The sequence below is a fragment of the Podarcis bocagei genome, assembly GCF_964188305.1.
Source record: "Podarcis bocagei genome assembly, chromosome: 13".
Lineage (NCBI taxonomy): Eukaryota > Metazoa > Chordata > Lepidosauria > Squamata > Lacertidae > Podarcis > Podarcis bocagei.
In genome coordinates, this window is record NC_138138.1 from 41,831,166 (window position 1) to 41,857,152 (window position 25,987).

The 25,987-nt window shown below is 43.7% G+C and overlaps 3 protein-coding genes across 4 annotated transcripts in view; all 3 read right to left on the reverse strand.

Moving 5' to 3' along the window:
* Positions 1–25,987, reverse strand: part of LOC308570830 (interferon-induced very large GTPase 1-like) — a 110,504-nt gene that overhangs the window by 77,668 nt on the left and 6,849 nt on the right. The window contains exons 5-9 of one of the 2 annotated variants that reach the window (XM_081165800.1): positions 18,992–19,287; positions 17,323–17,388; positions 16,419–16,490; positions 15,953–16,024; positions 9,745–14,937 (exon numbers count right to left, since the gene is read on the reverse strand). In XM_081165800.1, coding sequence (XP_081021926.1) covers positions 10,229–14,937; positions 15,953–16,024; positions 16,419–16,490; positions 17,323–17,388; positions 18,992–19,287 — 5,215 coding nt within the window. In that variant the 3' untranslated portion in view covers positions 9,745–10,228. Of the gene's footprint in view, positions 1–9,744; positions 14,938–15,952; positions 16,025–16,418; positions 16,491–17,322; positions 17,389–18,991; positions 19,288–25,987 lie in introns of those variants that run through there. The other variant, XM_081165799.1, reaches the window with a different exon arrangement.
* The window catches only part of BCKDK (branched chain keto acid dehydrogenase kinase), a 68,649-nt gene that overhangs the window by 7,201 nt on the left and 35,461 nt on the right, over positions 1–25,987 (reverse strand). The window lies entirely within an intron of this gene.
* Positions 3,447–5,997, reverse strand: LOC308570872 (interferon-induced very large GTPase 1-like). The gene is made up of 2 exons (XM_081165915.1): positions 4,826–5,997; positions 3,447–4,384 (listed from the first exon to the last, which is right to left on the reverse strand). The coding sequence occupies exons 1-2, from the start codon at positions 5,924–5,926 to the stop codon at positions 4,148–4,150; spliced, it is 1,338 nt and encodes a 445-aa protein (XP_081022041.1). The 5' UTR covers positions 5,927–5,997; the 3' UTR covers positions 3,447–4,147.

Genomic DNA, 25,987 nt, shown 5'->3' on the forward strand with positions numbered 1-25,987 from the left:
GCTGCAGCATTCTGTACCCGCTGGAGTTTCTGGGACAGCTTCAAGGGCAGCCCCGCGTAGAGCGAATTACAGTAGTCAAGCCTGGAGATGACTGTCGCATGGATCACTGTGGCCAGGTCGGGGCGGGAAAGGTAAGGGACCAACTGCTTGATGCGGCGAAGGTGGAAAAATGTCGCCTTGGCTGTTGCTGTGACTTGCGCCTCCATGGAAAGGGAGGCGTCAAGGATTACACCCAAACTCTTAACGGAAGGCAATGGCACTAATTGGGCCCCCGCAAGAGAAGGGAGTTGGTCCCTCATCCCCATGCTATCCCGACCTAGCCATAGGACCTCTGTCTTCGAAGGATTTAGTTTCAATCGGCTCCCACGAAACCATCCAGCCACAGCTTCCAAGCATCTGGTCAGTGTGTAAGGGGCCGAGTTGGTGTGGCCATCCATCAGCAGATAGAGCTGAGTGTCATCAGCATATTGATGACAGCCCAGCCCAAAGCTCCGGATAATCTGGGCAAGGGGGCGCATAAAGATGTTAAAAAGCATTGGGGAGAGAATTGCGCCCTGCGACACTCCACACACCAAGGAGTGGCGTGACGACATTTCCCTCCCTAGTGCCACCCTCTGTCCCCGACCAGAGATAAAAGAGCACAACCAGTTACGGGCTATGCCCTGTATCCCCACGTCTGCAAGGCGATGGTCCAGAAGATCATGATCGACCATGTCAAAGGCTGCTGACAAATCGAAAAAAGGATCAGCAGTCCTGACCCGCCTCGATCCAGTTGTCTACGGATATCATCTGTTAGGGCAACCAGAGCCGTCTCCGTCCCAAAACCAGGACGGAAACCGGACTGAAATGGATCTAATGCCGATGTTTCCTCCAGAAACCTACCAAGCTGTTCAGCAACCGCTCTCTCAATTACCTTACCCAGGTATGGAAGATTTGAAACTGGGCGGTAATTGGATAGGTCTAAGGGATCTAATGAAGTTTTCTTTAAGAGTGGACGCACCACTGCTTCCTTCAGTTCCCCTGGGAATGTCCCCGTGTCAAGGGACAAATTGATAATTTCAACCAGGGGGGTCCGCGCAACATCTGGACACTCCCTAGTCAGCCAAGACGGGCATGGATCAAGGAGGCAGGTGGTGGGCCTACCAACTTGGAGGAATCTATCCACATCAGTAGGGAGTATCCGATCGAAATGGTCCAACACTGGACCTGAAGTCAGTCGAGGGGCCTCCAGTTCAGTCACTGTATCTAAATTGGCAGGGAGGTCACGGCGGAGCAACAGGACTTTCTCTGCAAAAAAGCTCGTGAATGCCTCACAGCTGTGGGTCGAATTTGTGCTTAAATTTGGTTGTCCTCCTAAGGACGTTATTGACCTAATTATTCTAAAAAGTTGTGCCGGGCGAGAGCTAGCGGATGCAATGGAAGCTGCAAAGTAAGATTTCTTAGCAGCTTTCATAGCCATCTCATAGGCTTTCATAAGCGTCCTATAAGATGTTCTTGAGGCTCCGTCACGAGTCCGTCGCCATACTCGTTCTAGCCGTCTGAGATCCCGCTTCATTTTCCGGAGTTCCTCAGTAAATATAAGCTTGAAATGTGGGGTTTTTTTGGGTGGGGTCGTTATTGGGTTGTTGTTTTTATATTTTGTGGTTTTATTTTTATTTTTAAAAACAAGCAGAGCTTGAATCATCGGTGTCAACTTTCAGATTTGAAAATAAGGGATCAGCAGCCTCGAAAATAAGGGATCAGCAGCCTCACCTGTCCCGGGGACAGTCTATGGGATATCTAACAATCCGGGATAGCAGTGGGAAACAGCACTGGAATAAGGGAATTTCCCGCAAAAAGGGAGAAGGTTGACAGCTATGGCTTGAATCTTGGCAAGACTGAGGTACTGTGAACAAATAGCTCCTGCGCCTGAAATATTGGCCTGCTGCCTACCCTGGATGGGGTTGCGCTCCTGCTGAAGGAGCAGGTTCACAGTTTGGAGGCTTCTCCATCCAGCTCTGTCACTGGAGGCTCAGGTAGCCTCAGTGGCTGGAAATGCCTTTTACCAACTGTGGCTGGTTCAACAGCTAAAGCCGTTTCTGGACCGGAGAAACCTTGGCACAGAAGTTCATGCATTGATTACAGTGGTACCTCTGGATACGTACTTCATTCGTTCCGGAGGTCCGTTCTTAACCTGAAACTGTTCTTAACCTGAAGCACCACTTTAGCTAATGGGGACTCCCGCTGCCACCGTGCCCCTGCCGCACCGCCACCACACAATTTCTGTTCTCATCCTGAAGCAAAGTTATTAACCTGAAGCACTATTTCTGGGTTAGCGGAGTCTGTAACCTGAAGCGTATTTAACCGAGGTACCACTGTACTTCAAGACTGGGTTGCTGCAATGCACTCTACAGTATGTGGGGTGCCCCTCACTCTTTGTCCGAAGGCTGCAGTTAGTGCAGGATGCTGCCACATGATTGCTGATGGGAGTGAGGACTTGTCAGCATATACTAAGTGAGCCTGGATAGTTCAATTGGTAAAGAGCATGGTGCCGATAATGCCAAGGTTGCAGGTTTGATCCCTGTGTGGGACAGCTACATATTCCTAAGTTGCAGGGGGTTCAACTAGATCAGGAGTGCCCAAACTTTTTACAAAGAGGGCCAGATTTGATGAAGTGAACATGCGTGAGGGCCGACCAAAGTTTTTGAGGATTTGACCCCCCCCCAATAAATAAACTGCCACAGGGGCCGGACTAGGTGATGATCCTCAAGGTTCCTTCCAACTACAATTTTATGATACGCAGCTCACACTAAAACAAAATGGACCTAGAGAGCAGATAGAGAAATGGCGCCACAAAAAATGTCACAGTCAGGCAAGAATTAATTGTATATTTGATACACTTCCCTTATTGGATTTTCCCTGATTTGGGAAAATCAGAATTTACCATGGAAAAAAACTGTTGGAGAAGTAAGACCTTGAGTGGACAACACCCAAAGAACTTAAGACACATCCAGCTTCAAATACACATTAAATGCCCTTGTGATTAAACCCAGAGTCTGCAAGGGGATAGTTATCTACATCTGGATGACGTCTGCCTGCATTTTGAAGATCTCTAAACCTTTTGCATCTTTGTCCATTTAAGATTCTGAATTCTCCCATCTGTATTGCAGTTCTGTAGCAGTGAGATAAATGGCCTTAACTGGGAGACTTGGAAGGATTTGCAGTGGTGCATCCGTAGATCAACTGACCTGAATTTCTCCACACCACCCAACCAATCACTCTGAAAAGGACTTGTGCGTTTCCCTGAAAACAGTCTGTTCTTTCAGAAGGAAGCTGAAGACTAATGGATTTTTTTAAGCGGTAGAAATTTTAAAAAATATGTTTATTAATATTGTTTTCATTGCAAGACAGTGCATTACAGAATACATTGCATTCGTGTAGACAAGTACATGAAATTGGAACCAAAATACCTTCAGACATTAATTTTACTATCATTTTTATAAATGTCATCGCAAAAAAGAAGTGAAAATCAGCATCGGTAGACTCTTACCATTCCTAAAGGCTAAAGCTTACTAAAGAAATTCTACTCAACAAAAGTTTTTATCCAAACATGAGAGTAGATAGGGAATTACAATTATCATGATAACTGAGAGAGTAATAATAATAAACAGGAAGGAAAGCAAGGTTACCATCTGTAGAACCCCCACTATGAGCAAGCCTGAGTTGGGGGTGAGCTGCACTGCTGCCATCACCTGGTGAATTTCAAATTCCAAGTTAGCAGCAGTATTTTAATACAATGGAGGGGAAGAGGAAAGATTGCTGCTCAGGGTAAATAATAGGGTCTGGATTAAGGGCATCGGGAAAGAGAAGAAAAATGAGATTGGAATAAACGTGCAGCTGAACGGAAAAGGTGAACATTGTGATACAGGTAGACACGACTGGCTGAAAACATTCCACTATATGTGGCACAAAATGTAATAAATGGAAATCCAGCCAGGGACTTAGGGATGCAGAAACCTATTTGCCTATCAATCAGGGTTAGGGGTCCTTCAAAGAGATCCATTTTAATTTTCAAGGGGCCTTTTCTATGTTATTAAGATTGGCATACTTTGTGGAATGCTTTCATGGGAAGAAGATCCATGTTTCTCTTCTGCCAAGGTAAGAATGCTCACTTCATATTATAAATGTCCTTTAAGGCCTCCAGTGCTTGTTCTTCAGTAATGTTTTTCCAGTCCTCTGGCAGATCAGCTGGTTTAGCTTCATATATTCTTGCAAAATCACGGTTATATTTGTTCAAAACAAACTTCCAGTAATCTGAAGCATTGATACTGGGATCTGGTTGGATGTACCAGTCTGGATAATATGCACGATAATCTTTGTATGGATAGAGTTCCCTGTCAGCGAACTGCCATCAGAGGCAAGAGGAGAGGTAAGACGCTCCAATGATGCAGGGGAGGGAACTAGCAAAGGAGAAAGAGAGAGCTTCCGCTGGGGAAGGAAATCCAGGGGACACCAGGGAGAAAGGGGAGGCTGAGAGTACTGCGGAGGGGAGGCTCCGAGACTCTTCCAGTGAAATCAGCGGAGAGAGCACAGGACCTCCGCTTGGCACGCCCACGCTGCGCAGAAGGCTTCCGCGCAGAGAATCTAGGAGGAGACTGAGCGTCAAAGAATTTCTATGTTGGAGGAAGTTTAGGAGATGCCCACTCATGGATTCTGCCATTGACTAAGACAGTCGCGTTGTAAAGGCTGTCAAACCAGGGAAAGGTTTAGCTATACGACTAGCTTGGAGCAGTTTGCAGTTTACGCACAAGCAACCCCAATTCCCATTACATTCCCAATTTGTGACATGATTTTTGAACTCAGTGTCGGACGCCACAGCAGTGGAACAGATATCATAAACAAGCTTTTCAGACACTATTTCTCTGTACCCTCCCAGTCCTTGAGGCCGATGGACAGTTGCAAAATGCTCTTGATGAGCATTCCCTCCAGCTTCACAGGGGACTTTGCAGAAAGGACACTGCTTCCCACAGCCAAACACCCGCTTGAAGATCTCATCCCGAGGGCTCACAGGCAATTTGGAGAGTTTAGACTGGAGATCCAGGATATCATATTCAGATATTATTTGCTGTTGCAAATCGGCAAGGAAGTTTTCAACACAAGCAGAAAACTGTGCAGGATCAGTTGCATTCTTAAACTGTACCCCTAACAGACTGTCCTTAGAAATGACTAACTCCTTCTGCATTTCTCTGCAAAAACTGTCCAAAAATTCTGAGACTGTCTCAATATCTTGATGCTTTAATTTTTCCAGTGTTTCTATAATTTTCTTTACTATTGCAGAGAGAATCTCTCCCTCCAGTTTCTTCAGACACTCATTCTTTGCATAGTAATCCAAAATTTGTTCCTGGATCCAGTTTTTGACAAACTTTTCATAAGCCCCAAGGTATTCTACGTAACTGTTGATATTACCCTCTTCCAACAGTTCCTTCAGGACAGTGAACTGGAAGAAGCTCCGACTGGCATACCCAATGGACTGTGCACTGTTGAGAATGTCATCCACTATTTCTATCCCAAGTCTTTTGTTGATATAACTCACAAGGGCAGGATGGAGACACTGGTCACAGAAATTCTTGGCTCTGGTTTGCTGGGCATCTTTTTCCAGATAAAGATCTCTGAAAATTGAGAAAAAATGAGGCTTCAGTTTCTCCAAGCGTATACAGGGATCATTTTCCTTAATAAACTCTTCATGCATCGTTTGAAATTCATGAGCTGCTTCCCCCAAAATGTGAAGCTTTAGATCTACTTCAAACCGTGTTGCTATATGATATTTCTGAGCATCAGGCTGCTGTAGCTTTTCATTGATAATCTGTAAAAGTTCACCACAATATGTATCATCATAGTCTCCTTTGGAATCAACCTTTTTACAAATGTAGGAACTGCATTTAGCCATCAAGGAGTTAACAAGTTCTTCTATCTCATGCAAACACTCCTTGTTAGCAAAGAAGTGTTTCACACGGCGCCACCATGAAATGAAATGAATTTATTAATACGGTCACAGACCAGCGTCAACACACACAATATCACAGATCATAAAAAAATCAGAAATACAAGGGACAATATGAATATAACAAGGATTTAAATATAAAAAATTAAAATTAATTATTAGCGTGCCCCCTGTAATTAACATTTAGGGGTTTGGTCATTATGGGATACCACTTGCTTCCTGCGATTGATTGCAGATGCACAGAATTTAGCTACATTTAATGTAGTCTTGGGATTCTTGTCCTCTAGCAGTAGTTTTAAACTATGGTGTTCCGATTCTTTCCTGGACTTTTGCAAAACAGGTGTAATAAAAGTCAAACGTATATCCTCATAAAGACGACAACGTAATAGTACATGTGAAGCAGTTTCAACTTCCAACAAGCCACAAGGACAGACCCGTGTTGTGTATGGTTTACCCTCAAATCTGCCCTGAAGGAAGGCAGAAGGGAGAATGTTAAATCTGATGAGGGTAAAAGACCGCCTGTATTTGGGTACCTGAAGACCTGACAGATTGTTAGCTAGAGAGAAACCTCTCCCATGGTCCCTTATTGCTGGATGTTTGATCATTTCGCTCATGTGGCATTGTAATTCTACGTCCCAGATACGCTGGCGAATTGTAGTCCTAGCTTTCTCGAAGCCTGTCGCTATCAGGGTCTGCTGTGGGATCCCCAAGCCTTTAAGCTTTTCCAGCAGTGTAGCTTTCCATTTGGATTGGTAGGTATCTAATAAGGTTAAAGGTGCCAGCCCAACCAGGAAGAAAATAAGCTTTAGCCAATAATGGATATTCAATATCCATATCCGAGTACTGATAGGAATTTGCCCAACCTCCAAACGGACCGCTATGTTGGATATGCAAGAGGGGATCCCCAGCAGGCAGCGGAAAAACTTAGTTTGGAATGCCTCTAAGAGAGTAAGGTTTTTAAAGCTGCAGATCTGGGATCCATATAACAATTGTGATAGTATTTTGGCAGCAAAAACCTGGGAGGCTGCACGGCGCCACCATGTTGAATCCATATATTCAGATTTCATTTGAAAAGTATTCATTCTGTAGCTTAACAAAGATTTTGCTCCCTGTAATTTTACATTGACTGAACTTCCTCGATGTGCCAATTCCCTTCTCAAATATAAGTCAAGCTCTTCATATATTTGTTGTTTCTCTAAGGGAATAGGTGATATTTCTGATAATGTTTCCGTCCACATTCTTTCAAACTCTTTTTCCAGTTCTTGATCTTCAATCCTATCTTCATTTTCCCGGCATTTTTTAAGTAGCCCATCAACCTTTCCTTCAATTATTTTCAAGTATTCAGTTTGTAGAGAGTGAATCTTGTGAAGCCCCTTTTTAATGCGAACAGCTTCCTGACATTTGTTGTAAGAATAACTTTCCAGTTCCTGCTTGAGGCTGTGAGCACTGTGGACAAAATCTTCTCTGTACCTTTCTACCAAATGCAGATTTGCTGCTCTGCTTTCAAAGTATTGCTTCAAATTCTCCAAAATCTGCTGTTCTCCAGCCAACAGCTTCTGATAAAGCTCATTTTGCAAACTGCGTATATCAAATTCATCGGGAGAAAACATTCTGTATTGACGTTTCCTGTTCAGACACCCAAAGGTGCATCTCTGTGAAAATGCCAGTCCCAGCCTGGAAATCCAAAGCAGGCTTAGCTCCCAGCGCCTAACCCCATCATATAACCCACGGACTACATCGCAGGGTTGTCGTAGTTTCCCATACCCTTCGACATTTCTCCGATGGAAATACAGACATCCTGAGGAAAAGCGAAGGGACACAGGTGGTGCTGTGGGTTAAACCACAGAGCCTAGGGCTTGCCGATCGGAAGGTCGGTGGTTCGAATACCCGTGATGTGGTGAGCTCCCGTTGCTCGGTCCCTGCTCCTTCCCACCTAGCAGTTCAAAAGCACATCAAAGAGCAAGCAGAAGGTGGGAAGGTAAACGGCGTTTCCGTGCGCTGCTCTGGTTTGCCAGAAGCGGCTTAGTCATGCTGGCCACATGACCCGGAAGCTGTACGCCGGCTCCCTTGGCCAATAAAGCGAGATGAGCGCTGCAACCAGAGTCAGGCATGACTGGACCTAATGGTCAGGGGACCCTTTACCTTTAGGGAAAAGCGGGACATTCCCAGATCAAATCAGAAACTGGGATGGGCGTCTGTTAATTTAGGGCTGTCCCTGGAAAACTGGGACACTTGCAGGGTCTGCTTTCTTTTCATTGCCCACCCAGTTGCTGGACGCTGGGCTGAGCTGCAGGACTGTCATTGCCAGTTGGTTTCTATGGCCACTGGCAGGGGAATTTTTTAAATGGTAAAACAGGAAACATTTCTTACATTGCCACTTAAAACACACAACATCCTCCGAAGAATCCTGAGGGCTTTACTTACTTAGTTTGATTTTGGTTGTGGCTGATGGGAGTTGTGGTCCAACACATCTGGAAGGCACCAAGTGGACAAAGGCTGGTCTGGAACCTACAGTATGTACTTGGGAGACTGTATCTCCCGGTGTTTGTGTCGGGGGATAAGCAACGGCGCTTGCAATGTTACCTGAACCAGTGGAGGGCGATCAGACAGAAAGGCAACCTTGTACCATGAGGGATGCCGATGCTGTGGCTACAACAAGCACAGATGTCATCGGTAAGTCAGAGAACTAGATGGCTTAAGAGCTTGAGACAAACCCTTTGTGATCTTTTGCAAATTTATCAGTTCTCTGCAGATTGAGAATCTTGCACCTTGTGCAAAATCATGCTCTCCAGCTGCTTTGAGGGTGTGGCAGTGCTCAGAATGGTGTGGGGATATCACCTGTTCCTGAGAGCAGGTCAGAAATTGTATGCTTTAAATCCCTGGTTCTCAAACTTTCCCCCCTCACAGACCATTTAAAATTTTCTGATGTTCTTGGTGAATCACTTGATGCCTGTTGCAGCAGTTGTGATGTGCTAGATGCTGTAAACAGCGTTTCTGTGCGCTCTGGCTTCCGCCACGGTGTCCCGTTGTGCCAGAAGTGGTTTTGTCATGCTGGCCACATGACCCGGGAAGCTGTTTGAGGATAAACACCAGTTCCCTCGGCCTGAAAGCAAGATGAGCACCACACCTCATGGTCGCCTTTGACTGGACTTAACTGTACAGGGGTCCTTTCCCTTTTCCTTAGATGCCGCATGTGCCGAGAACCATTGTGGTGTAAAGGTTAGAGCATTGGAATGGCGCATAGGAGACCAGGACTCGACTCCCTACTCAGTCACGAGGCTCACTGGGTGCCCCCGGGCCAGTCACTGTCCCTCCACCTAACCTACCTCACAGGGTTGTCACGAGGATAAAATGGGAAGGGGGGAAACCCATGTATGTCACCTTGAACTTCTTGGAGGAAACATCAGTATATAAATAGCTAATATTTTAGTTTTATTGCTTCTTTTATTATATTGTACTTTATTGTATTACCCATTGGAATTCCATAGAATTCAGATTGCGAGTGGTCTTCCTGGATGAAGCTCACCAGCCACAGTTTGCAAACCCCAGGTCTAAACAACTGCTGTGCACCATTTCAGCAAAAAGGTTGCCCTAAAAGTTGCCCACAGATGTGTGTTACAATGTGCATGTCTGAACCCACATGTTTGTCCAGCATGGACCTAAAATAGGAATATAACTTTTGGCACAGAGTCAGGGTGTGCACTCATTAAAATGCATTAATACCTTCAACCCTTATACCCAATAAAGAATTTGTCACACCAGGAAAGAGTGAAAGATTGGTTTATTACACTTGGAAAAGAAAGACAAAGAATATATGTGCTGCTTTAGGCTGTGAATTACAAAATATGGGGGCAGCAAATAATCATGGGTACAATCACATACCTGAATGCTATAGAGTAAAAAAGTCTCTCACTGCCCCAAAAGGTATATATCATATAATTAAGCGGTTATAGACAACTAGGAATGTGTATGGCTACTGACTAGGACTACTTTAGCGCAAGGCGTTTACACTTTTACCATAATCTGAAAAATGAAAACACATCATTGTTTTGCTAATTTCAACATGCAACCTTGTCATATTATGCACAGAGTCACATTATGTTTGGCGGCTGTACATAACGTCTGAGATTTTCATACAAAAATGGCATACATTTAATAAAATTAGATGCAATCTGTGAATGCAAAAACTTGTTTGAAACCACTTTTGTTTCCAGGTCTTTAAGAAAAGCATTCTGATGGTGGTGTTGGTTACAATTTGTATCTATCTTCTAAGGCCTTCAGTGCTTGTTCTTTGGTTATATTTCCCCAGTCCTCTGGCAGATCAGCTGGTTTAGCATTGTACTGTCTGGCAAAGTCATCATTGAACATTTTGAAAATGTACTTCCAGTAATCAGAAGCTTTGATACTGGGATCAGGTTGGATACGCCAGTCTGGATAATACGTACGGTACTCTTTGTATGGATGCCATTCATAATTTGTGTCCTGATTTCGGAACACTTGATTGGTGGACACACTGGTGGAGCACAGAGAACATATCAGCTTTTCTGAATCTATATATCTGAATCTTCCAAATCCTTGAGGTCGATGGATTGTTGCAAAATGCTCCTGATGAGCGCTCCCTCCAGCTTCACAGGGGGTGTAGCAGAAGGGACACTGCTTCCCACAGCCAAACATTTGCTTGAAGATTTCGTCTTGGGGCTTCACAGGCAGTTCTGAGAGTTTGGATTCGATATCCAAGTCTCTAAATCTGCTTAATATTTGTTCTTGCAAATTAGGAAGGAAGCTTTCAACAAAAGCAAAAAAGTGGCCAGGATCAAATGCCTGTTTCATGTGTGTCCCCACTAAGCTATCCTTAGGAATGACTAACTCCTTCTGCATTTCTTGGGAAAAATCCTCCACAAATTCTGAGATTGTCTCAGCACCTTGATGCCTCAGCTTGTTCAATGTTTTTCTAATTCTGTCTAGTATTGCAGAGAAAATGTTTTCCTCCAGATTCTTCAGATCCTCATTTTCTGTATAGTAATCCACCATTTTTTTCAGTATCCAACTCTTGACAAACTTTTCATAGGTTGTGATGTATTCAACATATTGGTCAAAATCCCATTCATTTAACAGATCCTTCAGGATAGAAAACTGGAAAAAACTCCGAGAGCCAAAGTCAATAGACTGCTCACTGTTGTGAAAGTTGTCCACTATTTCCACCCCAAGTCTATTGTTGACATAATTCACTATAGCAGGATGGAGACACATTTCACAGAAATCTTTAGCTTGGATGTGATGGGCATCTTTTTCCTGATAAAGATCTCTGAAAATTGCAAAATAGTGGGGTTTCAGTTTTTCCAGGCGCATGTGAGGATCATTTTCCTTAACAAATTCTTCATGTCTCCTTTGAAATGCATGAGCTGCTTCTCCCAGGATGTGGAGCTTAAGGTCCACTTCAAAGCCAGGGGTTGTATGAAGATTTTGAACATCAGGTTGTTGAAGCGTCTCACTGATCATACACAAAAGGTCAATGCAGTAGGTTTCATCATAATCTCCTTTAGAATTGAGCTTTTCATCAATATATGATGTGCATTTACACAACAAAGAGTTAGCAAAATCTTTTATTATATGCATATACTCTATTTGAGAATTAAAATGAAATAAACGTTTCCAAAGTGATGATTGTACATGGTCCTTTTTAATTTCAAAAGTGTGTATTCTGTAACTTAACAATCCTCTTTTTCCTGCTAATTTTTGTGTGTAGAGTTTCAAATGAGAGTATGAATTCTTTCTCAGATATGACTCAACTTCTGCATATATGTCACGTTTCTCTAAGGAAATGGGTGGTATTTCCAACAGTGTTTCTCTCCACATTTTTTTAAACTCTCTTTCTAATTCTTTTTCTTTTAATTTCTGCTTTTTGCCTCTGCATTTTTCAAGCAGCCTGTCAACCTTTCCTTCAATTGCTTTCTTGTATTCTGCTTGAAGAGCATCAATTTTGTATAGACCTTTTCTAATCTGAATGGCATCTCGCAGTTTGTTAGAAGAATAATTTTCAAGTTCACGCTTGAGGCTGTTGGCACTCCTGACAAAATCTTCCTTGTACTTTTCTACCAGATGCAGATTTGCTGCTTTGCTCCCGAAGTATTTATTCAAACTCTCCAAAATCTGCTCTTCTCCACATGATAGTTTCTTTTGAAGTTCACATTTCAAATTATTGAAAGCAATTTTATCAGGTGACACATTCTGAATCAGAGTTTCCTGCTCAGATACCCAGAGGTGCATCTCTCTGCGGAAATCCCTGTCCCATTCAGAATATTTAATGGAGAGGTTGTTGTATGCTTCAGCTATGAGACTATTTTGGAAGCTAAAGATGAAGTTCTCATGTTTTACAGCATTCCACAGGCTCTTCACCCATTCAATGAAGTCAAGAATATTCTTGGAAGGCCTGTCACGTGCATGGTCTCTTATGAATTTGAAAAGGCACTTCTTTAAATCAAAGACCTTTTCGCTATACCCCCTGTTGACTGGGGCCATTGGTGGGACTCCATGCCAAAGACCAGGGATGTACCAATTATTTGTTTCTGGGTTATATTCCATGATGTCTGAGAACTTGATATCCCTCCCAATATTTTCCATTTTTGCTGCAGCCTGGGTCATTTCATTCAGCTGTTCCAAAAGGTGCTTCCTGTCCCTCATGTTTTGGTCATATGCAGAAACATCACTGACGTTTTGATGAACAAACTGGCAGCTGGGACTTTGCCCAATCTCTTCCATTCTGAGGAAGGCATGGGTCACAATTTGCAGGATGTCCTTCATTTCGGTAGCATTTTCCATGGCCATGTTTACGATGGTGATGTCGCTCAGCCCAATGACTAGAGTGGCCAACTCGTTGTCATGCTGATAGCTGTCTTCCAGTTTGGCCAGTTCAGGGGCTTTCAAGCCCTCTGTGTCTATCACCAGGACGAAGTCACAGCCAAGATCCTGAGCCAAATTCTCTGAGATGTTAAGAAGTGTCATGAAGGCACCTCGTGTGCACCGCCCACTGCTGACAGCAAACTGCAGGCCAAACATGGTGTTCAGAAGGGTCGATTTCCCAGTGCTCTGCACCCCCAGAACGGTTATCACCTTAATTTTGGATCGTCCTCTTAGTTTCTTATGAAGCTCGGTCAGAACATCAGTTATCCACTGCAGGGGGATGTTGGATGCATCTCCATCCATCAGTTCAAGAGGAAACCCTTCTAGCATTAGGTCAGCTGCAATGCTTGGGAAATGAACAAACTGCCTTCTGTGTTTTGCTATTTTGCCCTCAATAACCATGGAGTATTCGGCCTCATAAAACTGCCCCAGCTCACGCATGAAGTGCTCAACTCCCAAGGAAGAGGAAGATATCAGTCGGTCAATTTCTGCAGTCTTCTGGACATCATCTCCTGAAGTTTTGCATTTCTCTTTATACTCAGCCCGCAACTTGGAAAGGTTCTCTCTAGCAATATGATCCAGGTTGAACTTCATCCATTTCAGGAAGTAGTGCTTCTCTGCAGACTTCAAATGACTGATGGCATCAACAAATTTCATCAAGCCAGTGGTGAGTTCACATTGACTCTGCTGCTTACGCAGTTCCAGCCATTTGCCCTTCAGTTCAGACCTGTATTTTTCTGAAGGTTTGTCCCCCTGTCTTTTCATTCTGCACAGTTCTTTCTCCACTTTGGCCAGGTTTTTCCAGAGATCGCCCTGGAGTCTCAGCATTTCTTGCTTGTACCTTGCTACATCTTTTATGTCTGCGGTGATTCCTTCAGCACATTGGAGGGCATTCTGACATTCTTGGCCATCCACATCTGCCTGAATCGAAAGTTCACATGTCACAGCACACATCCCTTGTACACTCATACACGTCGGTTGAGAATTAAGTATTCCTCTCACAGTTGACCGTAACTTTCTCACAAACTCTGCCTTATTTCTCTTTGCAGATTGCACTAGTATGTTTGAATTACAGAGGTTAAATATTGGAGCCAATTTATCTAAAACACCCAAAGCTTCGTGGCATTTGTTGCTGTCACGTTCCAGGATGAAATAGAACTGAGTTGATGTTCCCTTCAGCGAGGACAAGAGGTCATGTTGTCTTTCATCAATGGCTTCAGCAAATATGAACACGGCAGAGGAGACCTGTGTTAAAAAGCTAAACTGCACCCAGTGTGATTCAATGTCTCCACGAAGATTTGCAACTGCAATTGGCTCTGGAAAGAGATCTGAGCTTTTCTGCCCACCTGGGAAATACCAGGCAATCTCCACAAGCCCACCAGCAATTTCTCGTGGGATGTCTCCGCACTCCATATCTCGGTGGAAGAAGAAATCATGGTGCTGTTGGGCAGGGCTGAGGAACTCACTGAGCAGTTTGGACTTGGAGAAGCTCAAGCTCCCCATCCTCACAAAGGAAATGGTTGGCATGGATGTCAACACCAGGCTCTCCTCCCTGAAGCCTCTGCTTTCAGCCAAGGAATGGGGCCTCCATATTTTCACGATGTCCCTCATGGCCCAGAGCATGAGGGTGCATTTGGGAGTCTCCAAGGGAGGGAGGAGCAAAGGCAGAGCAAACTGACACATGGACATTTTGAAGAAGATCTCCTGTTGGAGGAAACTGTCAGAGCAAAGCAGAACAGCACAAAGGACATCAAGGGGGTTGACAGAATGACTCTCACCCATTTCAAGAGTAAAGAAAATGTCCTTATCAATCCCCTCATTTCTTCTAAATACTTGATCTTCAGAAACAACTTCTTCGAAGCTGGTGCTCCTGGCTGTCACATTCAGAGCCAATATCTTCCTCAGAAAATGCCAAGGCAAATCTTCCCGGGTTTGAGGTGTGAACTCCTTCAAGCTCCCCGATCTGATTTTCAGGACTTCTTGGAGGGAGAGTGCTTTGCTTTTATGCTTTTCTAGCTTTAATTTGCACAGAATATCCATAACTGCTTTTCTTCTCTCTGTAGAAAATGAGAAATGTATTTAGTAATATATTAAAATTCATAACAACATACCATAATAACAAACAAAAAGTTGCCCTCTCACCCCTATTTAAAAGGCAATAGATTGTTTAATCAGTGAAAGGCCTGAGAGAAGAAAAATGTTTTTGCCCGGAGCCTAAAGATATGTAACAAAGGCACCAGGCAAGCCTCCCTAGGAAGAGAATTCCACAAGCGGGGAGCCATAGCAGAAAAGGCCCGTTCTCGTGTTGCCTCCCTCCAGATCTCTCATGGAGGAGGCACAAGAGGATGATTGCAGGATCTTGGTCGCTTTGTATGGGGAGAGGTATTATGGTCCTGAACTGTTCCAGGATGGTCCTACTCGGTGGTTTCATGCAGATGTTAAACAGCAAAGGAGATAAAATTGAACCCCGAGGAACTCCACATTGATGGTTCCATGGAGCTGAAGAGCACCCCCTAACATCACCACAAAGCAGTGCAACCCACTCCTAGCTTGGACAGCCACTCTGGAAAGATACTATGGTAGATGGTATTGAAAGATTGAGAAGAATTTACAAGAACACATTTTCCCTATCTCTCTTCTGACAGGTCATCATACAGGACAGGCATCCCCAAACTAAGGACTCTGCCTTCCCGTGTGCCCCATCTCCCCCTCGCTGCCTCCTCGCCCACCTGCAAGCGTGCCACCTGGGCAACCCGGGCCTCTCCCCGCCCACGAGGCTGGAGGTGTATAGTCAGCGGCCGCCCCTGCCTGCCTGACTTGGCCACCTCTGCTTCCCTGGGCACCCACTGGATGGCTAAATGTATGTGATTTATTTTAGCCTATTTTTTGCGGGAGAATGTTTGTTTAAAGGTGGTTGAGGGTAGAAGTAAATATAATGCAGTTTTAATGTGGTTGGAGCAATCACCTTTCTACTTAATTCTGCTATGAGAGCGTAAGATCTCTCTTCCAAAACTCACTCTCCAACACACCCTGCATTCACTTTCCACTGCGATGATGATTAGGAGGGATTACCTGTGGTGGAATGTTGATTCTCTTCCTCTGATTCTTCCTGAACATCATCTTCTTTCTCTTGACTTGGACAACCTAGAGACAGAAATTCACGTTAGGACAACTATCTAAACCTGCCTTCCCCAATGTGGCAACCTATTTATATATTTCCTGTGAAACATCTCAAAGTGGTTTAACAACAAAAGCTACATTCTGGGATAAAAATCACCACTTAAAAGCCATGTTCCTATTAAGGGACCAACAATAGGATAGACCTTGCTGGAGGCTTGACCAATATTCATAACAGCACCTGAGACCACACAGCAGCAGCGAGGAGGAGCAAAGGTACACTAGTAAATTCTGTACTTCAGGAGCTCCTCAGCTACCCATGTACTTCTCCAGCAGATCATATCATTGCTCCTGCTCTGGAAAAAAATATCCCTGAACTGCAACCCTCACTTTCATTACACCATTGATTAGGTGGGATTACCTATTCCAAGATCCATCTTCTCTTCTTGTTGGTGTTTCTGAATTTCACCTTCCTCTTCACTGACTGAGCAACCTAGAAACAAACAAGTTGAAATAGCAAAATCAGGTAAACATTCTGAACATTTGCTATTGTACAATGAGTAAGCCTTATCATTAGTGTCATACCTTGGGTTACAGACGCTTCAAGGTTGTGCGCTTATGCACCCGCCAAAACTTGGAAGTACCAGAATGGGTTACTTCTGGGTTTTGGTGGTCGCGCATGCGCAGACGCGCCGAATCGCAACCCGTGCATGCGCAGACGCGCCGCTGCAGGTTGCGAACACTGCGGGTTGCGGATGTGCATCCCGCATGGATCACGTTCACAACCCAAGCGTCCACTGTACTTTCAAAGAAGACTGTTGTGTTATTGTTGTTTTTAAGAGGGAACAAAAGGGGATTTACCAGGAAGATTGCTTAACTAAAGTGCTTCTCACGAATCCAATCAACTAGCTTCCTACTCTGCTACAAGTCTGGATGGGAAAGGAGATTTGAAAGTCACATCCATAGCATACATTTAAAGCCTATCCATACTGCTTTAGCAGCCATGGCTTCCCCCAGAGAACCCTGGGATTTGTATTTTACCCCCTCCCATCACCCTTAATAAACTATAGTTCCCAGGATACTTTGGGGGGAGCCATACACTTTAAATGAATGGTCTGGAGACGGTTATCCAAACTTCATCAGAGGTAGGAGGAATCTTCCTCCCTTCAGCAGAGCCCAGGCTGCCCCATCCTGCCCGGCTTGCTAATGGAAAGGCTAAGCAAGAAAGAAGAATTAGACCAGGGGATCAGCAGGACCTATTTTGAAGAAACCAGTAACAACCAAATGTTTCCACCACCACCACCCCCGATCACGAAAGGAGATACCTTTGGGAACTGCTTCTTCTCTCTCTCCCAATACTCTTGGGCTCTTCTCCTCTGGAGGCAAACGCTCTAGGGAGAAAAATATAAGCTATATTAGTTCCCTTCCAACAGCACAGTTCTATGATTCCTGGTCCAAAAAGCCATGCTGACAAATATTCTAAAGCAAACCACAACAAGCCACTCGTTGGTATGCCATTAACTGGGAATGAGGATGTAGAACTGCAATGGCCGTCTGAATGCATAAGCTGTCTGTGACAATATGAGACCTGATAAGGTAAAACAGAAAATCCAAGTCTCTTCTTACCACCTCTTTTAAAGAATACACTAGCCACGGCTGTTTCCTAATTTCCCTGCTGGAGCTGGGGTGGCGAGAAAGTCCCCCCCCCCAGTTCATCTGCCTTTGGGACATGTGGTTAAAACAAAAATGTAAAATGAAGACATTACTGATTACTAATATCCATGGGATTCCACCTGCTGAATGATCTCTCTTGTCTAACAGCAAACTCAACTAGTGAATGCAAAGGCTAGGTAGCCCAAACAGGGTTACAAGACAGAGAAATTATTCTGCCTGGGGAGAAACAAAGTAGTTTTTTTTTAAGAAATAAAGGGGTAACCCTGCTCCAAAACAAAACACAGACCAATGAGCACTGATTTTACAGAACATAACAGTTCCCGGTAAGTTGAGAGAATACTTTGTGCTTTGCTCACTGAACCACTGAAGAATTGCAAAAAGGAATTACCGTATATACGCTAGTATAAGCTGATTTTTTCAGCACATTTTTTATGCTGAAAAAGCCCCCCTCGGCTTATACTTGAGTGGGGTCCTTTCGGGCTGCTCCTTCCTCCTTCTCCGCCTTTGCCGCTGGTGGCGGCGGAGGAACGAGCAGCCCGAAAGTAGCCCTGTTGGGCTGCTTGTTATTCCTCCGCCGCTGCCACCACCACCAGGTTTGTGGTGTGGTGAACTGGCTTATACTCGAGTCAATACATTTCCCCCAGTTTTTTGTGCTAAAATTAGGTGCCTCGGCTTATATGCGGGTCGGTTTATACTCGAGTATATACGGTACTTAAGAGGTGCTGCTCCACCATCTCATAGATCATATTTGGGAAAACACACAGCAAGGCATCTCTCTTCCCTAAGGATCTCAGAAAAGGAAACTGATGAAAAATGCTTTGTTCAAAAAGAAGAATGGTTATTAAAATTAAGAGGATACCTCGAACTGGCAAAATTAACAGAAATGGTAAGAAACCAACCAAGTGATAAAATCAGGAGAGAATGGGATGTCTTTGCAAATTACATGAAGAAAGTCGATTCCCAAAATTATAACTGGCTTAATCTAGACTAAAGATTCCACAGGTAAATAAACAGTATCTCCATTAATGCAAAATGATTACAGACAACTAAATATATGAGATCATATAAACTGTATAGTGGGTCAAAGGAAGTCAACCTTTTCTATTTTCCTTTTGACTTAAAAAAAAATTCTCTCTCTTTTTTTCTTTTCAATATGTATCATTTTCTTAATTTTTGTATTTTTCATCCTATTATTAGTAGCATTTTGGCATTCAGGAACTCGTAGCATTTGTGTAACTATTCTTTTTTTTGGAATGTACGTAATATTTATATAATAAATGTAATAAAACATTTTTTAAAAAAAGTTTTATTCAGACTCACCATGTATTGAATTTTGAAGAACCTGATTTGAACCTGGAAGTGCAATTTCTAAACATTCCAGGAACTTGCCACAGGCTATTTCTCCCATTTTCTGTATCATTATCAGCAGTTTCCGAATTTTCTTCTTGGAATCCTCCTCGGTTTTGTCTAAGGCCTCATATTCTTCCTCCGTGATAACGGACTGGGAGAATAACTCGTCTAGAACAAGTTCTAGGTCTTTCTGGAGGATTTCAATTAATTGTTTTCTCGCCTTGCGGATTATCTCACCACCAGAGACCATCACTGAATCCATTGATCTGTGGTAGAATAAATGTATTTTATTGATTAATGGAAAAAGGGAAACAAACATTAGAACTAGTAAGTAACTCTTTTCACTCATGCATGCTGATTAAGGAACAATCCAATGCTCACTGTCTCTGCATAGAATGAAATCTTATTGCATTCAATGGCTCTTCCTCACAGGCAAGTGGGGCAGGGAAGACGGCAGCCTGATCTGGCATACTGTCTGCCTAGCTGCTAGTGAATCTACGCTCATGGTTCGGAATGACGTTATCATCATGGGTATCTACTACATATTAAACCATCTAATCCATTTTTAGGTTAATAGTCTATGTTCTTAAGAATGTTGGGCTGGGTACTGACTGTCGCTCATGGAAGGGGGAGCAGGAAGAAACCTAAACACGTACAGCAGAGTTCCCAAAAAATAGACCAGAGGCAAGAGCTTTACTGCTACTGAAGGCAAATGAGCATAATGGTCACACATCCAATACATTCAGGATTGGCACAGTCCATAAAAATCCAGTTGCAGCTGTGATGAAAAAGTTGGTTTTGCTGGACAGGATGAATCAACAAGTGTTTCTTTTCTTTCCTTTCCCTGCCAGCAAATGGTTAATGAATGGCAGCCTGTGATTGACCGTGGTTCCAGGAGGGAGAGTTTAAAATTTTGATTTGAGGAGCGAGTTGGTCAAAGGGTTAGGAGTTGAAATAAAAAATTAAGGTCTTATGTATATAATGTTGTTGTTGTTGTTGTTGTTTAGTCGTTTAGTCGTGTCCGGCTCTTTGTGACCCCATGGACCAGAGCACGCCAGGCACTTCTGTCCTCCACTGCCTCCCACAGTTTGATCAAACTCATGCTGGTAGCTTCAAGAACACCATCCAACCATCTCATTCTCTGTCGTCCCCTTCTCCTTGTGCCCTCCATCTTTCCCAACATCAGGGTCTTTTCCAGGGAGTCTTCTCTTCTCATGAGGTGGCCAAAGTATTGGAGCCTCAGCTTCACGATCTGTCCTTCCAGTGAGCGCTCAGGGCTGATTTCCTTCAGAATGGAGAGGTTTGATCTTCTTGCAGTTCATGGGACTCTCAAGAGTCTCCTCCAGCACCATAATTCAAAAGCATCAATTCTTCGGCGATCAGCCTTCTTTATGGTCCAGCTCTCACTTCCATACATCACTATTGGGAAAACCATGGCTTTTACTATACGGACCTTTGTTGGCAAGGTGATGTCTCTGCTTTTTAAGATGTTGTCTAGGTTTGCCATCGCCTTTCTCCCAAGGAGCAGGCGTCTTTTAATTTCGTGACTGCTGTCACCATCTGCACTGATCATGGAGCCCAAGAAAGTAAAATCTCTCACTGCCTCCATTTCTTCCCCTTCTATTTGCCAGGAGGTGATGGGCCCAGTGGCCATGATCTTTGTTTTTTTGATGTTGAGTTTCAGACCGTATTTTGCGCTCTCCTCTTTCACCCTCATTAAAAGGTTCTTTAATTCCTCTTCACTTTCTGCCATCAAGGTTGTGTCATCTGCATATCTGAGGTTGTTGATATTTCTTCCGGCAATCTTAATTCCGGCTTGGGATTCATCCAGCCCAGCCTTTCGCATGATGAATTCTGCATATAAGTTAAATAAGCAGGGAGACAATATACAGCCTTGCCGTACTCCTTTCCCAATTTGGAACCAATCAGTTGTTCCATATCCAGTTCTAACTGTAGCTTCTTGTCCCACATAGAGATTTCTCAGGAGACAGATGAGGTGATCAGGCACTCCCATTTCTTTAAGAACTTGCCATAGTTTGCTGTGGTCAACACAGTCAAAGGCTTTTGCATAGTCAATGAAGCAGAAGTATTATGTATATAATAAAGGTTCATAAATGTACCAAGCAAACACGTACATAAATATATAAACCACATGCCTGAAGTGGCACAGGAGAACAGCTATGAAGCCATTTTGACTCCCAAACTGACCAGGTGTTTTCTCTGCAAAGTCAAATGGAAAAGCCTCCCCATTGTCTTTTCCTTCACAAATCCTGTCTTAAGGGTACGTCTGTGTATGAATAGGGTGAGCTGTGACTTGGCTCAGGAACTAAGTATTTATCATTACAAAAGACTGGCCAGGCTCCCCAGGGTATCAATCAAGTAAGCATTAACAGGTAACTTGCCAGACAGGAGGTAAACAACCCACTCAGATTATGAGGTAAACAAACCACTCAGATTTCTGCTGTAGCCTGCCCTTTCTGTGATGTAGGTATGATGTGTCTGGGGGGTGATTTTAAGCTACACCCATTCTGTGACGTATGTATGATGTTTCTGGGGGTGGTCTTGATTGGCAATTTCAAAAGTCTTTATAAGGCCTTGCGCGCCACTGTTCTGGGTCCCTCCTCCTTTCCTGTGGGTGAGGGGAGCACCCTGTTGCAACAGTTCAATAAAGATCAGGCTTACCAGCTGCTTTGCTTCTCAATATTCTCTGGTTAGCCTCTGTTACTTTCTCCAACTGATGGAGAACCTGCAAAGGAATCTAAAAGGGCTCTTGTGTCCCCCATAAGGGAATAAGGGCAGATTTTCGTTTATTACAGAGTTAAGGGAGAAAGAGGGTTGGAATTGAGGGAGACAGGTTAGGGTATAAAGAGTGAATAGGAGCAAGTGTTGGTTCTGGAAAACCAACTTCCACTCTGAGTGGATTGTGAAGGACAGAGTGTGGTGTCCTATAGGAGGAACAGACCTGAATTTTACTGGGAGGTTGAGGTTGAGTCAGGAGAAGTAGGAGCTGGAAAGAAACAGCCTACTTGGGACTCAAATCTAGCCTGGAGGGGAGAAATTCTTCTTAGGAAAAGAAGAAACTCCCAAACCCAATGAAGGGAGGGGGTGTGGAGAGCCCTTTGGTCTATTACAGTGGTACCTTGGGTTACATACACTTCAGGTTACAGACTCCACTAACCCAGAAATAGTGCTTCAGGTTAAGAACTTTGCTTCAGGATGAGAACAGAAATCATGTTCCAGCGGCAGCAGGAGGCCCCATTAGCTAAAGTGGTGCTTCAGGTTAAGAACAGTTTCAGGTTAAGTATGGACCTCCGGAACGAATTAAGTACTTAACCTGAGGTACCACTGTACTTAAAGTACCTCAGGAGTAGGAGTGTTAAAGGGGGTGGATAACTGAAAGAAAGTATCACTGTATAAAGGAACCAAACCTATAATGCAAAAACAACCGAGGATGAATTAAAGTGAAATCGCACTGTATTCTTGAAGTAACCGAAGTTTAATCCATTTGTGTTATATACTATCTTGCCTTAAATAAATCTTTTATTGTTTATTTAGAGAAAATCTGTCTGAGACTCCTAGTTACCCCCTCACAAAGATCCTCCACAGGATACTCTGGGCTAGAATTTTAAGAAGGAAGGGGGGGGGAACCTTTGGGTAAAGGGTTGTTCAGTGAGGTGGGGGCAATTCATCTGAGTGAGAGTGGGCCCAATGGCGTGAGGGGAAAAAGTGGCGACGCACCTGTCACAGCAGCACTTGATATAAAACTTAGAAACTTATAATAAGACTTAACCTTAACACTAAGCATACAGAACAGAATATGAGACCAAAGAAAGAGAAAATAAGAGTGAGAGCCAGGCTCCTCCTGGCCTCACTATTATAGTCAGCTCAACCTTGACAGAAACAGCAGAATGAATTTAAACCAGCTGTACACAGCTTCCCAGCAGAAATAACCAAAACATCAGAAACCTTCCTGTTTCTCTCACATAGAAATAAACCTTCTAGAACAATCCTGAACTAATCAGAATAGGAAAGATCTCTACACATCAGATCAATACTTTCTGTACTAAGAAATGAAGACTGACACAGGGAAAGATGGCGCCAAAGGAGGGCCTAAGGCGTTCCTTTCTGCCTTGAGTCCCGGCTTACCTCACTGCAGCGGGCAGCCATTTTCTCCCAACATTAGCAGGAGTCAAAATGTTTTTTAACTCCTGATACGGAAGGGGGGGCATGTCTTCTTCACCTTCTTCTTTGCTACAATATATCCATTTATTTCCAATTGTCAATGTCAAAAGGGACTAAAATCTATAAAATTCATAGAAAATCAACATGCCAATTTGCTCAATTTCTCTAGGACCCCATGACATCTCCCCTGTCCTCCATAATCCCTCAAGCAAGGTGTCAAGACCCTAATCCGGTCAAATCGCTCTGCCAAGCCCTTCCTCCCGGCGATGCCAGGTGACAGGCTATGCATACATGGACCATTGTCTTCTCAGGATGTGCTTATCTGCGCATATCTCCAGCTCTGCATATTCCCCCCTCCCTATCTCCAGCTCTGCATATTCCCCCCTCCCTCCTCCATATATTAATCTGTGTAACCCAACCTCTTCTTAATGTATTCGTGATGTAACTGGGATGTATTTTGCACTGTATTCTGGGATATGGAGGGAAATTTCAAAAGTTCATGTCACCCCTTTCTCGCGGTTCAATCTCGCCTTGAACCTGTTGCGCAATAAACTTGGATCTTCTGCAGTTTGCTCCTGTCCGGCTGAGCTCATTTTCTTCCCCAGGGACCCGCGGACCTAGTCCGACGAGCTGGGTGGCAGAGTAGCCCCGCACCCAGATTTTTCCGTAACACTCCCCACCCTCTAACCCAGTGAAAATAAAATGAACCCAAAATTTTATTGTTTCTTTTATTTCCTTTATTTATGACTCTGACCTGTATGCCACACTGTCTCTTTTATTTATAAAAATATTTATATTAACCAGGCCTTTGGCTGATTAATATTCTACAGCCTCGGCCGCGGCTCCAATCTGGTGGAACGCTCTGTCACAAGAGACTAGGGCCCTGCAGGACCTGACATCCTTCCACAGGGCCTGCAAGACAGAGCTGTTCCACCAGGCCTTTTGTCAGGGCGCAGCCTGACCCCCTCCTCTGGCAATCTGCACAAAATTTTGCTTGATGGTTGCCATTAATTTGATCTTAATTTGATTTAATTAATTTTATAATGAATGTTTTAGAATGTTGCACTATTTTGATTGCTGTTAGCCGCCCTGAGCCCAGCTTCGGCTGGGGAGGGCGGGATATAAATAAAATTTATAATTATTATTATTATTATTATTATTATTATTATTATTATTATTATTAAATGTGTCTGTGGGAAGGGGAGTGTTATTGTTTTGCTGTTTCGTTTTACTTGTTTACTTGGTTTTATCCTATATTCTGCGAACCGCCCTGGGATGTTATGAGGAAGGGCGGTATATAAATCCAATAAAAAATAAATATGTTTATATACTGATGTAACGTAATTCCCTGGTTCTGCTAACTTTGGTTCTGCTAACACACAGTTGGGCTTCACCCCCAGAGGTGCACTCCATTGTCTTTTGAGGCAGATGAATGCCAACAATATCACAACAGTTTACAAAAAATCATAAACATAAATAAAACATTATTATAAATCAATATGAATATTTCCTGTGGACATGCCACGGACCATCTAAATGAAGGTTGTGAACCACTGCTAATTGATCCACAGACCAGAGTTTGGGAACCCCTGATATAGGAGAAATCCTAAGATCTCTGGTCCAAATCTAGTCATATATTGAGAATGTTTGCTATGTACACAGCTACAGTTAACTTCATTAGGGGAAGAATGACTACCTGAGGTTAAAGAGCAACTGAACTATGAACCCATCAGCCTAACTTACTTTACAGGATGGTTGTGAGCCTAGCTTCCCCGCCCCCATCCTAAATTCACTTTGGAATGAGTTGCTTCCTTCTGTCTCCCTCCCCGATACATTAAGGAAGACATTCTTTTCTTGGATTTTGCTAGCCTCCTATTTTATCTGCACCTTCTAAGCAAGTAAGAGAACTTCAGTACTCGTTTAGCCTCAAGGGGAGAAAACAAGAGACTCTTGATTACTCTTGAGACTGATTTCAAAGTGGATCCCACACCAAGTCTCTGCTTAGTCACTTCCCCTTAACCAAGCGCCACCTTAAGAGGACCCTGAATCTTTTCAGACCAGAAAAATAACAGGCAGGATGGAGAGACAGGCAAAGTCATCACCCCAATTGGGAGAGGATGCTGGTGACACACACAGCAGAGGCTCCAAGTTCAGGTACTCATATGTAGGAGTAAGAGATCTTTCAAGAGCAACACTGAAGTGATTGAATAATTCAGCCCTAGAGAACAGAATTCTAAAATAAAGTGCCAACTTTTTAATCAGCCCTGTTCCTAGCCCTTTATTAGCAGACTAATTTGCAAAAAAACAAACAAACCAAGCCAGTAGTCCAGCTTGCCCTCAATGCCAGAAAGGTTTGACAGTGCCTGTTTCTGCAGATCAAGTGGCTGTTTAATGCCCTTGTGATTATTATTTTTTCTAATAAATTTACAACCTTAATGGAGACAGAACCAAAAAAAGAGGGAAGATAACAGCAGTTCTCTAGAGCAGTGTTTCCCAAACGTTTTTGGGCAACGGCACACCTGTTTACCGGAAAAAAATCTCGCGGCACACCACCATTAAAGCCCCGCCCCGTGACGTCAGCGCGCAGCGTCACGCCGGGAGGGACGCACAAAAGTGAAAGTTTTTTCCCTCCCCCTTGCCGGGGTGGGAGGAGGCAGCAGAGCGAGGGACTGAGGGACGGCGGCAGCTGAGGCGGCCACCCCTCGACGCCGTCCCAAAAGCCGCCAAAAAGCCCTAAAAAAAGAGGAGCAGCACAAAAAACACACCACACACGGGGGGCGTGTT